This window comes from Battus philenor, unplaced genomic scaffold, assembly GCF_028537555.1.
Source record: "Battus philenor isolate CCGP_79_NKW_IND1 unplaced genomic scaffold, ilBatPhil1.0.hap1 SCAF_21, whole genome shotgun sequence".
Lineage (NCBI taxonomy): Eukaryota > Metazoa > Arthropoda > Insecta > Lepidoptera > Papilionidae > Battus > Battus philenor.
In genome coordinates, this window is record NW_027181684.1 from 1,278,934 (window position 1) to 1,294,239 (window position 15,306).

The 15,306-nt window shown below is 36.8% G+C and overlaps 1 protein-coding gene across 1 annotated transcript; it reads left to right on the forward strand.

Annotated features, from left to right (window-relative positions):
• Positions 1 to 1,217: 1,217 nt before the first annotated feature.
• Positions 1,218 to 14,834, forward strand: LOC137923240 (myogenesis-regulating glycosidase-like). Its single transcript, XM_068766431.1, has 9 exons — positions 1,218 to 1,333; positions 3,689 to 3,790; positions 5,262 to 5,429; positions 5,653 to 6,313; positions 7,155 to 7,347; positions 8,466 to 8,575; positions 10,329 to 10,584; positions 11,449 to 11,605; positions 14,604 to 14,834. Exons 1-9 carry the CDS (start codon positions 1,309 to 1,311, stop codon positions 14,786 to 14,788), a joined length of 1,857 nt encoding a protein of 618 aa, XP_068622532.1. The 5' UTR covers positions 1,218 to 1,308; the 3' UTR covers positions 14,789 to 14,834.
• The last annotated feature ends 472 nt before the right edge of the window (positions 14,835 to 15,306 follow it).

Here is a 15,306-nt window from a genome sequence, read left to right on the forward strand (position 1 = left end):
AAATATTCGGACTTCATGTTGGTATCATCTCCTAGATCTACCAACTCTGGGCAGAATCCCACACGTGAATCACTATGAATATAAATGAAACGAAATTTAAATATTATATTAACATGCAAATGGATGGTAATATAAAATAAATTCCGTAAAACGGAACGCAACATGTTGATCATGTATACAATTAAAATTATAATTGTATATATTTAAAATGTTTATTCGTATAATTGACATTACGTTAATAGCATACGCTCTGTTTTATCTGTATTCTCATATTTAACTGCGCATTAGTACAATTGTGTTGTTAAATAAAGTTCTAAAATTAAAATATTTAAAATTGAATTTCGAAAGTTTTAAATTAAAGTCTTTAATATTATTATTATATAATTAACCCTTTCGTTACCAGCGCCGGAGTTAGACGGCATCCTTGTAATGCGGTTTTGTGTAGATTCCTGTTTTAAGATTTATCACAGCCAAATAAATTACTGAGAATTATCCTAACTTCCATTTTTAATTAATATACCAGTAAAATCTTTAAATATGTAATGCAAATGAGAAAATTCGAACATAAGCCTACCGCGATGCAATGTGCATATTTCGCGGCGCACATGCCCGGTTCAGTAGCGTCACTTCGACGAAACGTACTGCTGTGAGGAAAGGGTTAATACTTGTGTGTGTTTGTTAATGTGCATTTTATATTAAACGGTTTTATTTAGTTCGACCCGTACGGAATTTATTTGGATCAAAATTAGAAATTAAGCACCTTCCCGTTGTCAGATTGATCTGAAATTTGGTACACACATTTAATTTAGATGACAATATAATATAATAAAATCAATAACATTATAAATCTAAGATGGCCGCCGATACAAAATGGCGGATTACATATTTTTCCTTAACCCCCTCAATATGGGTATCAAATGAAAGGGCTACACTAGTAAAACACGATGATTATGTCAAAATTTAAAATTCAAGATGGACGCCGTTTCAATATGGCGGACTAGGTACATATTTTTCCACAACCACCACAATATGGGTATCAAAAAACCGTTTAACTTAAAAGTTTTTTAAATGTATGTATTTTGTATCATATCTGTAAATATACTCTAAGATATCTATACGGGAATGCCAGTATAGCAACAATATTAAATCCGTCATAGAAGTTTTTGAACATCCTGTAGTTGTTTACCGAGGATTTGCACAGATCCCTCTCTGACTTGTTATCCGAATAGCGTGAATGATAAGTGTTGATAGGAGAAAATAATAAATTGGTTACCAACAGCAGTTACGTACGTGGTGGCAGTGAACGAGATGAAGTGGTTGGTCGTACTCGCAGGTAAGACCATTCGGATAAAACAAATAAATAATAATTGTTCTAGAAATACAGTATGTATCTTAACTGTCAATAAAACAGTGTGAAGTAAAGCGAATGTCTGTACCAGACGCAATGTTTTCGTTCCTTAGTTAGGTTTTGTTTTTAATATCATATTATATATAGCCGTTGGGTTCGGAAGGTTATCGAGTGATATAAATATATAGATATATATGTATGTAGATATATATATATATATATATATATATATATATATATATATATATATATATATATATATATATTTATATATGTACACGCTAAACCAGAGTTCCCCAAACTTTTTTGTGTCGTAGACCCCTTGCCATGTTTTTCCGTGTTGGATAGACCCCCTACTTACCTGATATTGATTTCCTGTAAATTTCTAACTGTAGTGAAGTTTATTATTAAAAACTTAAAGTAAAAACACATGTTAATTTATACATTTATTAATTGAATTTAAATTAAAACTATTCGTAATAATTTTTTGTATCTGTTATGTAAAATATACGTAATATTAAATAAACAATATAAAATAAACTATAAATAAAATTACATAAGCAATAAGTCAATATTTTTAGTGAGAAGGATGAACCTGATGCTTTAATAATAAATTATCAACATTTGGCGTCAATTTTGTAAGGGTTAATCTTAAATCTCCTCGGCTAATTATGTCCAGTCTGTTTCTTTTTTTCTTCATAGGTACTTTTATAAATAATGTAAATGTTTTGATATTATAAGATAGTATGATGTAAATAAATAGGTACTATCAGTGTATGTGTTGAGATCCACTATCGTGGAACCCCATTTTCATTTCATGGACCCCAATTTTTTTTTTCACTGCCGTAGACCTCTTGCAGGTTGTCATAGACCTTTTGATTACCTTTGTCACAATTATTGATGCAGTGTCTGTTTACACTGTGATTTATAACTTCGTAAATATATGTATATATAACTTAACGGAAGCGCTAAATTAAAAGCCGAATTAAGGGAAATTTTTAAAAAATTCGCGCTTGTGATAAAAAGTTCACATTTCATTAATGTTTCTTAAATTTTTCTAATTTAAACAAACACAACTGTTAGATTAATTAGCATACCGTTGTTACTGTTTTGAATTATGAGAATGTATGAATAATTAAAAATACCTGGTTTAAAATAAATGACACGTACGTAAAAAAAATCAAGCACTTTTGACAGTTGGCAGCACAGATACAAAATATATAACCTTGTAAATGCTATTAGGCGCTACCACAGATACTCAACCTTACGTAGTTCCGCAGATAATTTTAATATTCACACAACAGGAGTTCAAGATTTGAAAAGAAGAAGGAAATCAATCTCGAAGTTTCTATAGAACTTAACCTTACATAAGACCAGTCTGTCACTGCTGACCAAATGGCATTTGCAGATTCCTTGGAATTGAGGTGATAGGGCGCAATGCATCTAACCTAAGACCCTTTGTAGCGAACGATTCCCGGGGAGCATCGGCTCGAGCCACAACATACTATTATTTTACCTGATAGGGAGTCTGTGGAGCTCTTAGATCTCTTTGATGAATGCTCTAAGGAGTGACTAAACTCAAGGGACCCCAAACAAACGTGGCTGAGATGACTTGGCTTAGCCGGTTGCTATTGCCTGGCTAATATCATTAACCATTTCAGAAAGCGTCAGCACTTGGAAAAGAAGTGGCGGAAGGTATTTATCGAAATCAGGCGTTATTTTACGGAAGTCCATCCTAAGTGAGAAAGGGATCAATATTTAGCCACTTCCGCACATGCAGTGGTAGTCGTGCAACAAAGTGCACCGCCCGCCAGCCCGCCGATAAATGCGCATGCGGCAAACAATGCGAATTACGCAACTACCACTGTTAAATCACTCAACACGTGTTTCACCCCTCCACGGGGCATCTTCAGAAGTTATGTTACACCGATTAGTGCCAAACACAGAGTCACTCTGTGTGTTTACACGCAGCATGTATACACGCATTTATCAACGGGCTGGCGGGCGGTGCACTTTTTTGCACGACTACCACTGCATGTGCGGAAGTGGCTAAATATTGGTCATTTTCTTACTTAATATATAGGGGTTGGTGTACCCTGTGATATACGATCCAACTATACCAGCTTCTTATCGAATAATAAAGATAAATGACGTTAAAGATGATAATCATTATATATAAATCATTGTAATAAATGTATAACAAGTGAGATTGTCCTGATAGAACCTAGTAGTTGTACTTATTTAGCTCTTGAAGCTGTGTGATGAAGTTATTTAATAAAAATACTTCCACCTTTCATCATAGATAAATATGCTTTGGTTAATAAACAATCTATATTCCAGGGGTAACCCTTGTTCTGGCTGCGGTACCGCGCCAGCAGAAAAGACATGACCTCGTTTTGGACCCAGAGGAAAATGGCGGCTTCCTACTCTCCCTGACCGTTGGTAATTATAAACCTTCAATTTATTTATTTGTATATTGCTCATAAGTTCAAGGTCACCCAAAGAGCAATGGATAGCATCCGCAGAAGAACTAAGATCACGTAGATCTAAGAATTGCTCGTCTGAATCGGTAGTGAGCTGGGCACATGACTTGTGCAACCGATGGCCGTTGGGGCCGGAAGGTACTCGAGTTATGACCATGAACAGGTAGACGCAGCGTGGGTAAGCTCATTCAAGGTAGACCAACGGTTTAGTTAAGGGTGCGGGAAGTCGCTAGATGTGGCCGATGCCTTGCAATGGGAGTCCAACGTTAGAAAAGAAGAAGAAAAAGAAGTATATTGCTCGAAGTGGACAAGTTCCTCACTGAGACCGACGACGTAGTCACAATTTTAGTGTCGCGTGTTTAAGTAACGACATTATTTACAAAAATAATTCGTATTTATATGGGAATGGGAGCGCTCTATCTGGCATCTCTCTCGCACACTATAAAAGTGCGGTATAAAACGCGCGCTCGCGGGAAAGCAGTCTTCAGTTGTATACGAACAGCGTACGCGCGCGGAACTGTCGCAAGGTAACAGTGACTATCCTCTTCCAGTGGGAATCTATCGGCTAATATGATGATGTATGTTCTTTATCTAATTCAAATGAATGTGTTCTATTTATCTTTACGCGTATATAGAATGTAGCGGGTGAGGAACATACATTTATATGCACTATTATTATTTACAATATAGCGAATAATAATTGTTTTACTTAAATGCATATTGTCTTTAGCTTCGTCACCAGGACGTTCACATTTGGATATGAGACTATTCACAGACATCCAATAGGATCGGTAGAAAAAGGTCTTTATTCAGTTTCTTTCGAGTACTGATATCTTGTATGAATTAATACACCAATTTGCGTTGTGGTTCCGTACCAAAAAAAACACCACGCAAATTGAAACGAAGCGAAGTGAATTAAGATTTTCTATAGAAAACCATGTAAAGATTTAAGATAGGTTCCAGAGTAAAGAAAGAAGATTACAACTTCTTAAAAAGAAAATTGAAAGTAAACATTTAAGTAACAAAAACAAAAATAATGTATAATTTTATTATACATATATTTACCTTTTTTGTAACCATAAACAAAACATAAAAAATTACATTTTTTTTAAATAAAAAACACTACGTAATTTAAACCGAAAGTGAAAATACAACTGTATTAAAATTGCGTCGATTTTTAGTTAGAAAAGGAATCTCCAAGTTTTGAAGTCATGGCGCAATTATATTCATAAGTGTTGCCATCTTTTAGAAAAAATAGAAAATTTAAAATACAATAATTAAAAATTCAAAACTTAAAACAACGCAACCCAAAAAATCTAACGACGCACAGTGAAACTTAGTTCTAATTTAGCAGCGATGCAATTACGAAAAAAAGCAAGGACATTGTTAAAATATGTTTAAATACTGTGATATTATATTTTTAATCCTAGATGATGAAGTCATAGAGCTGGGCCACATTGGACGGAAGGTATCCTCAGAAGACAGTGATGTGACCTTCAATGTGGACAGCGAGTACGACGAGGCTAGCGGTGGTTACCGCATCACCGTCCACTGGGATGGTCCTCCAGACAGGATCTTCGAGGATTGCTTCGATTTCGGTAAGTTCATATAACACTTGAATTATTCCAACTTTTGCTGGGGATATAGTAGGCTTTATAAGAAGGCTCAAGATCACCCTCAATGTAATGGTGAAGGCTATGCATGGAGATTCTCTGTCAGATTGAATCATAAATAATGAGTTCCGCAGAAGAACTAACGTCACTAACGTTGTTTGTGCGTCGCAGTAGGCGTGTGTTGATTTTAATAATGATTGTATTTCAGGTGACAAACAATGGTACGGTGGACCAGAACAGAAAGATCAGCAATGGCCAATCCAAAAATCAAAGATCCAGAAGTACTCTATAATTTCTAAAGAAGAAGACAACTCCGCTATCTCGGAGAGATACTGGTTGAACTCAGAAGGCCACTATATCTACGTTCATCCAGAGGCTCCGCTATTCGTCGACTACCATAACGTGTTGGAGAATCACATCTGTTTCCTGGCCGAAGTCACCGCCCCCTACTCCTCCCAGAGAACTCACAACGTACTCAAATACGACATCTGGATCTTTGATGATCCAAAAACCGCACAAATGCACGCCATTGAGAATTACCTGGGTAAACCGTCAGGAATTCCTGACTTTAGAATGATCCAGTACCCAGTTTGGTCCACATGGGCACGGTACTCCAGGGAAATCGACCAGGAGAGTCTTTGGGAGTTCGCGAATGAGATCGCGGATAGTGGATTTCCCAACGCTCAGTTCGAAATAGATGACCTCTGGGAGATATGCTACGGTTCGCTGACAGTGGACGAAAGAAAATTGCCTGACTTCAAGCAATTGATCCAGGACATCAAGAGCCTAGGATTCAGGGTAACAATTTGGGTGCATCCATTCATAAATAAGGACTGCGATCCGTGGTACACTGAAGCTTTGGACAAAGGGTACGTAACCTTTTACTTAACACATTCATCAGAATTATTATCATTATATTCTTCCTCGATAACATAATTCATAATTAAAAATATTTATCCATCGAATTAAAGCCTTTTCTGTATAAATTACCTTAAAAAGGTAATATAAAAACAATTTTTTATGATAAAGATACGATAGAGATGATGATTTCATCAGCCCCCCTCGCCGCGCACCTACCTAAGGCACGGTACAGCGGTTTTGGTAGCACTAAAGTAACTATTGATGTTGGAAAGATATTAACTAGATTGAGTAAGCTCAATCTAGTCTAGGAACTCGACAGTAAGTCATATTTAACTGGACACAGCAAATATAATGAGTTAGTGTAAATAAATATATAAATGTGATATGTGATAATTAATATAAAAAGCTGTGATCTAGGAATGTAGATGGAGGTAGGAAGGAGATGCAAAAAAGATCTGCAAGCGAAGAATAACAGATCATGTGAAGTTTAAAAGGAATGAACAAAAGACATGTGAAGGACGAAAGAGAAAGTAGTCTAAAAATTGAAAATCTGATTTTACCCGAATTTTTAACGCCCTTGTCCCACTCAAGGCAGGGTCAACGAGATACTCCTGAAACGGGATCCTTATAAAAAAATTACAGTATTTTTTAGTAAACTAGTATGGGTAGAACAACTAGGTACACTAATGAGAAAGCCAAGGTCGAAGGATGTTGCTTGATGTGACTGATCATCAGACTGATCATCATGGTGGTTTTTATGAGAGACCTGTACCTCCAATGGACATCTATGTCATGATAACGATAAAATTGTTGAACGAAAAAATTTCAAATCTAAATCTTTTTTACCAGGTACTTGGTGCTGAACGAAGAAAACAGTCCAGATTCTTCGTGGTGGAATAACAACGGATCGATCCCCGGGTATATCGACTTCACAAACCCTGAAGCAGCTGATTGGTATTCTACCAGGATTAGGAACCTAATTGAGACTTATGACATTGATAGTCTTAAGTTCGACGCTGGTGAATCGAGCTGGTCTCCTCAGGTAACAGATTTTTAAGAGCTTAATAACTCACTAGGCAAAGATTTCAGACGAAGAACCGCTTCTAGATATAGGCCTCCAATAACCAAATTATTTTAGCTTGCTATAATTTCGATTAGAACTTCAATATAGCACAACAATTGTACTTTATCTGCGATAGTATGGGAATCGTGGAGAAATAACACTTGAAAGGTATGTAGAAAATAAGAAGGAATTAAAGAATTTGATGAAGGAAGAATGAAGAAGAGTGTGAAAGGAAATGTTAAGTATGAAAGACGAAATTAAAACTGAAACTGAAAAAATTATTAACACTATCAATAATAAAGCCTCTACCGATACATAATATACAATAGTTGAATGGGGTCTTACAAAAATATTGCTCCATTCCAATGTTATGTTTCTAAATTATTTTGTAATAAATTAAAAAAAATCATATCATTGTATAAATAAACTATTTTAAGATGACAATAGAGTTCGGGAATGAATTGATTTACAACTGTACTAAGGATGTTGTAAAAATGACCACAAAAAACCCGTCTGAGTTAGTCATGGTCTCTTCTCAGATCTGAGCGTATTTGGAACCTTTTTAGCTAATCTAATAACTCTAAAATTACGCTCTTCTGACACCATCTTATCATGGCATATACAAATATAATTTAAAACACCATGTATTACAGCTAGCTATATATAAAATGAATGTTTATCTGTATGTCCTTTATAAAATCGTAAACTATGCATTTGATCATATGATGATCTTTAGCAAAGTTGTTGTATATGAGCCCGCGAAGGTTTCTAAGTTATTATGATGAATTTTTGATAGATGGCGCCACTGTCAGTCCAACGATTTTCATATATTGCCGTGACAGTTTGAAAACGACCAACGTTGACGTTTCAAATTGTGGGTGATCTAAGAATTTATGTATATTGTGAAATTCATCTCCGGCTCACATAATTAAAATAAAATGGAAAAAAAATTTGGTGAACTTTTTGTTTTTTGTTAAATTCCTCGCAGACAAAGTCTCGGTGCAAAGCTAGTAGTGTATAAAACTACTTCAAGTACCATCTAGATGATAGATCTTAAAAAAATGATGTCCAGGTTTATTAAGGTGATGAATTTACAGATTCCGGTCCAGAACGGCGACATAGACCTGCATCCAGGTCACATAGTGCGGGACTACGTGAACACAGTCGCCCAGTTCGGTCCGATGATCGAAATCCGCGCGGGAATGAGGTGCGTGCATAATATTCACCAGTTTTTACTGCCAGATCTTATTTTTCTGTCTTCAGTTTGTGTAAAGGTAGTTCTCGATTGAGACCGTAAGAAAATTTTACGACAGATGTGTCAAACTCAAAAATTAACTTGAACTGAATAAGCATTGCCTTTTTAGGTGAGTCGCAAAAAAATTGATATTCCTTAAAACAAATGTTTTTATTATCACTAGTACGACTGTGATTAAAAATTAAGTTGAAATTGTCATTTAAAACTTCTGCCATTAGAAAGATTGGTATTTTATGTTCCTAGGTTGGTAGGACTGTCTATAACATTTGCCAAGCGTCTGTTTTCTGACTGAGCTCACTCTGTGTTTGGCACTAATCGGTGTAACGTAACTCCTGAAGATGCCCCGTGGAGGGGTGAAACACGTTTTGAGTGATTTGACGGCGGCAGTTGTGTAGTTCGCATTGTTTGCCGCATGCGCATTTGTCAGGCGGCGGTGCACTTTGTTGCACGACTACCACTGCATGTGCGGAAGTGGCTGAATATTGGTCCTTTTTTTACGTTGAAATATCATTTGTCTCAGCCCAAACCATTTTGAAGGATGTGTTTCAAAAGTTGCGATTTAAATAAAAGCATCAAAAACTTAACAGACATCATTACGAAACCTTCTTACTTACCTGATTTGACTTAGTGCGACTTCTGTCTATTCATCAATCCCAAAAATCCAATACAACGATGCCTTTTTGACACTATTGAGGAGATGAAAACCTTATCAAAGAAGGTTTGGAGGCTCTACCGGAAAAAGGCTATTCTGGCTATACTGCTATTCTATTTAGGACTGGAAAAATGTTTGCAAAAGTGCGTTTTATGGAACGGAGATTATTTTGAAGGGGATAAAATTGATTTGGAAGAATAAATAAATAAATTCGTGTTATTTTTGATCACAGTATTACATTGCAATAATCATTTATAAAGATAAATTACCTTTTTTATTTCGGAAGAAAGATCCACCGGATATATTCACCTAGACCACATGAACGTTCATCTAGGGCCGCGAGTATGACGCCCCTGGCTTAACCCTTTCCACTCCAATGTCGAGTGTCACTCGACACTGATTTTGTTCCACACGCTCCACTGTCGAGTGATACTCGACATGGTGTAATACTTCTTTTTGCGGAAAATTATAAAACAGTAAAGATTTTTGTTACTAAAATGTTTGAATCACGAATGAATGAAACATATTCTAGAATCGCAAGATACTATAATTCAATTAAATTTTGCTATCGATCGATGCTACATAACAGCCTTGGAGTAGAAAGGGTTAAGTGTATTAAAATTTCTTAGGAACCTATCTAGATAGTAACTGACATCAACCGCCTGCATTGTTTACTGCGCGCTACGAAATTAGAAGCGTTCGTATATATACCTCTCTCTATCGTATACATCTTCCGTCGCTTTCACACAGACGACTCGTGTGATTGGTTGTTGGTTGTATAAATAAATCAAATTCAAATTCAGTCTGTTCTCTGTTCTCTCATTCGATTTTTACTTTTAACTCCAAGAGAACACACAAAATATATTTACGTAACTAATTAAACTATTCGGTAGAGATCCCATGCCCAAAATCCCAACGAAATCCTAGAGTTTCGGTTACTGTTGCAAAAACCAGTGGAAAAACAAATATTAAAAATCGACAAACCACGAAGAAAACTATATAAATTATTTCTAAGTTTAAAACAAAATAAAAATTAACTTTTCCTTAACACAGGACCCAAGATCTGCCAGTCTTCGTCCGCATGGTAGACAAAGACACTCTATGGGGCTTCGACAATGGACTGGCAACACTTGTGACCACACTGCTGGCGATGAACCTGAACGGCTACCCGCTGGTGTTGCCAGACATGATCGGAGGCAACGGCTACAATGAAAAGCCAAGCAAGGAGCTGTTCATCCGCTGGCTTCAAGCCAACGTCTTTATGCCTACACTTCAGTACTCATTTGTGCCATGGGACCACGATGATGAGGTTTGTAGATACAACCTTAGAAAAGCAGAAAAACCGCTTTACCTTTTAATTAGTCGCTTCAAATAGTTTCACTTAAAATAGTACTAAAATAGTCTTTGGTATTCAAACAGTAACAACTTGGTCGTTTTACTCTGAATAGTAGCAAATTAGTCTTTGTTATTTAAATAGTAGTAACTTAGTCGTTTTACTCTGAATAGGAGCTAATTAGTGTTTGTTCTTTAAATAGTAGTAATTTAGTCGTTTTACTATGAATAGTAGCAAGTTAGTCTTTGTACTTTAAATAGTAGTAACTTAGTCGTTTTACTCTGAATAGTAGCAAATTAGTCTTCTTTCTTTAAATAGTAGTAACTTGGTCGTTTTACTCTGAATAGTAGCAAATTAGTCTTCTTTCTTTAAATAGTAGTAACTTAGTCGTTTTACTCTGAATAGTAGCAAATTAGTCTTTGTTCTTTAAATAGTAGTAACTTTGTCGTTTTACTCTGAATAGTAGCAAATTAGTCTTTGCTCTTCAAATAGTAGTACCTTAGTCGTTGTGCTCTGAATAGTAGCAAATTAGTCTTTGTTATTCAAATAGTAGTAACTTAGTCGTTTTACTCTGAATTAGAGCAAATTAGTCTTTGTTCTTCAAACAGTAGCAACTCAGTCTTTTTCCCCAAAACAGTCAAGATAGTCGCTTTTCTTAAAATAGTTACAAACTTGTTCCTTTTTTAAAATAATAGTGTAGTAGTCGCTTTTATTAATTTTGTTATAATAAAGTATGTAACTTTTGCTATAATAAAGTGTTCATGTAAAGTTTATGTGCATTTTATATCCTCATCTTCATCACCTGCCATTTATTACGTTTCAAAATGGCGTTTTTCTCAGACGGTAGAGATATGCCGGCGCTATACGCAGCTTCACGCTGACTATGCGGAGGAGATAGTCGAGGCTATGGAGGAGGCGGTTCGAAGCGGCACTCCTGTAAACCCTCCCATCTGGTGGCTGGATCCAACTGACCAGGATGCTCTTGCCGTTTGGGACGGTGAGTATTTTAGTGCCCTGATATTTCCAGAGCTCGATCTATTTTAGAATTATTTGTGCCATTTTATTACTAATTCACACCAATTTTTTTAAAGTACCTTAATGTTATATGTAAAGGTGATAGTATAATTAAATATATATGTTATGCTGTTGGACTAAACAAAATAAATATGCAGAATATAAAAGGGGAAAATGATGTATTAACATTCTCCACCAGTCAACCTTTTTTTTGGGTATCAGGAGGGAAGAAATCTTCTGGATAAATACGTCATAATCTGCTCTGGGATAAGGACAGGGTTATGTGGGATTCCTACCCACTATCTTCGGTACCTGAAGGAGCTAAGTAGACATCTCCTACTACTACTGCTCTTCTCGGGTTCGCATTGAATGGAGAATAAAGCCCCCCCCCCCTCAACCCTCCCGAACCTGATGCTCTTTTAGTCGCCTCTTACGTCAAGAAGAGAATACCATAGCCCTATTCTAGATTCTAGAATCCGGGGCAAATTGGATCCACCAGCCAACATACGAGACACTGTAAATATAAAGAAGCACCACGTCTTCAACTACGTCGTCAGTCGACCTGGTGGGATGCCTCATAAGAACATTTCAGCCCCAATCTGCCATCGACTGTACGAGCAACGTAACCCAATTCAGATTAACAAAATTTGCATAAGTTGGGTGGACAGTCAACTTTGTTCGATCGGAACACGCCGGATACAGGCAACTTCCAACTAGTCCTATGGAAAATCTAGAGGGGGGGGGGGTATGTTAAACAGTAAGCGTCATACAGCTAAAATAATGATTGTATCGATAAATATGTACATAGAAATATGAAAACCCTCACAGTTTTTCAAATGAAAATCACTACTGGACTTCACAGAGAATAACAGCTGGAAATGCATTTGTTATTTTTTAACATGTTCACTGCGGCTTGAGGTCGATTCAGCCTCATGGTAAACTTTGCACTGGTGCGGCGCGTAAAACTCGTGTTTTCTCTCTAGTGCGGCGGCTGTTTACACTCAACCGTATGAGGTATGACAAAGACAAATATAGCTTTCTTTGTGTCTGCGAAGCATTGACTCAATATTGTAAAAAAATATTGATGAACATGAGGCAGAAAAGGCCTCAACCGCACTACTAGGAAGTTCAGCTTGAGGCTGATTCGACCTCAGCTGCACCAGCTGAAAGTTCTTCAAAATTGGGCCCGCAGTGAACGTGTTAAATTAGGGGGACCGGAAAGTAATGTCGCTTTCTTAAGTTCACACGACTACATCTTTATTTAACAAGTTTTTATTTCTGATCAACAATGTATTTTTTATGGCCCCCACTATTGTTTGCAAATAAGTTTTTAAAATTTTTATTTTTATCTTCACTCACATTCTTCTCAATTTCTTTTGTTCTTACCTTTTTTCCTCCACAATATCTTTCATTTGGTTCTTTCATTCCTTCTTGCTTTCATCGCCTTCCTTCCATCATCTTATTACTCTTAGGTGGCTAGGTACATTGATCAACAATATATTCACCTTCGTCATCAACAACCTTCTGTCATCTAGTATACAAAATCAATGCCGGAGCGGTATCAAATCGATCGGTTTTTCTGTAACATATATCGACAGAAACGACATTACTTTCCGGTGCTCCTAATATAAACGAATCTAAATCCGCTAAATAATCCAGGTCAGCCAATACTGAACACCTCATATCTGGAAGGGCTTCTACGTCTGATCGGTAAAAGTGGATGGTATTGCAAAAAGAGCTCCCTAAATCTGGTGCGAAGTTCGTCAACTCTGACTAACTTACCCGACCCCCTATAACGCGATGGACACCGCACCCGTAGAGTTAACACATGGTTTGACTTAGAAATTATATCTCTAAATAAATAAACAATTAAGAATAAAGCTGGCGGGAGGGGGGGGGGTTAGTCAGTAAGAGTCTGACATTGTCTGGGCCCTCCATTCCCAGGCGTCCTATTGAGGATTTCCCCCCTCTGTCTAGAAATTGTAAATAGATATTTTTTTTTTTGTTTTAAATGGTCCCCGCTGTTGGGGACCTCTCGTTTCCCTATCTCGTGTGGGACAGGGACTTTTTAATTCTAGTAATTTATTTTATTTTGCAACATTATTTATTGTTCAAATAATTAACACAAATTATTCCTTTTATTTCTATATTTTAGTGTTCGTTTTATTTTTACTTATTGCATTTATTACTGAGCTGAGGAAGCATTCTCTCTCCCCTTCGTCTTGCATGATGGCCGAGATATTCCTTTCCTCTATCTTTTTGCCCATCCGGCATTCGGAATCTGCGCGCAGTCTTCCGAACGCCGGACAGTGGGCCACCAGGTGGACCACGGTCTGGCCCACGCCCGGTTCACAGAAGCACGAGGGGTCCTCCTTGAGCTTGAACCTGTGAAGGTACTCAGAGAACCCCCTGTAACCCGTGAAGAGCTGGGCCAAGACCGTATCCATCTGCACGTATGTAATGTGTAAGATAACTTGGAAGATAGAACTGTAGCTGCCACTTGAACCTTCATGTTTATCAAACTCCCGAACGCAGTGAACATAATCATTCAGGAGTACATATAAATAAATATATATACTAGCTGATCCCGCAAACGTTGTTTTGCAAAAAAAATTAAAGTTTTTAATTAACAAATAAAAAATAAGGGTTAATCGTAGAGGGGTGAAAATTTAGGGTTGTATGTATTTTTGTATGCTGTATCATAATAAAATAAAAAAAAACTAAAAATAATTGTCTAAAAAAAAAATATTTAGGGGGTGGACCACCCTTACCACTTAGGGGTATGGAAAATAGAAAGTAGCCGATTCTCAGACTTACTGAATACGCATATAAAATTTGGTAAAAATCGGTCAAGCCGTTTTGGAGGAGTTCAAGTTCGAACACCGTGACACGAGAATTTTATATATTAGGTGTTGTTCATCTTAGTTGGAATGAAAGACTTGTGTGAAATATTTATCAAATGTATAGGTTTTTTTTCACAGAGTTCTTGCTGGGTGAGCGTGTGCTAGCGGCCCCGGTGATGACGGAGGGCGCAGTCTCCCGCGACGTGTACTTACCCCGCGGCACCTGGAGGGCGCCCGACGGAGCCCTATATGAGGGACCTATCTGGCTTCTCGATTATCCTGCACCACTCGACACGCTACCATACTTCCTGCTCGAGAACTAATACTCATTTACAATTTATTGTATAACAATAAACAATTATAAATAAATACCTTTTTCTTTACCCATGTATCTTTCCACAATAGTTCCGAATTTCTAGGAATTCTATTATAAATATGTCACGACTTACTAAAGTGACTTACAGACCAGCTGATTTATAAATCGATGTGGCAGTATGTATACTACAACGTATGACACGAATCGGCAAGCATAAATGTGGACTTAAACCATGGATACACAGACCGTACTTCATTACATACTCTCGTAAATTTGAAAAATATTGAGTTCTATTCCAAAATCAAACCAAAAAAAAAATAAGTCGGAAAAGTAATTTGAATCTCGCGCGCAATTTCAATTTAAATAAATTATTATCAATTCTTTATTGTCTTTAACTACCATCAGTCCGGCCCGCCATCAGTTCATGATTTGTCCGTGTGGCCCCTAGTCTTGATAAGTCTGTGCAACCATGACTTAAACCTTGGACATCTGATGATTGCCGTATCCAACTGGTTTTATAGGAAA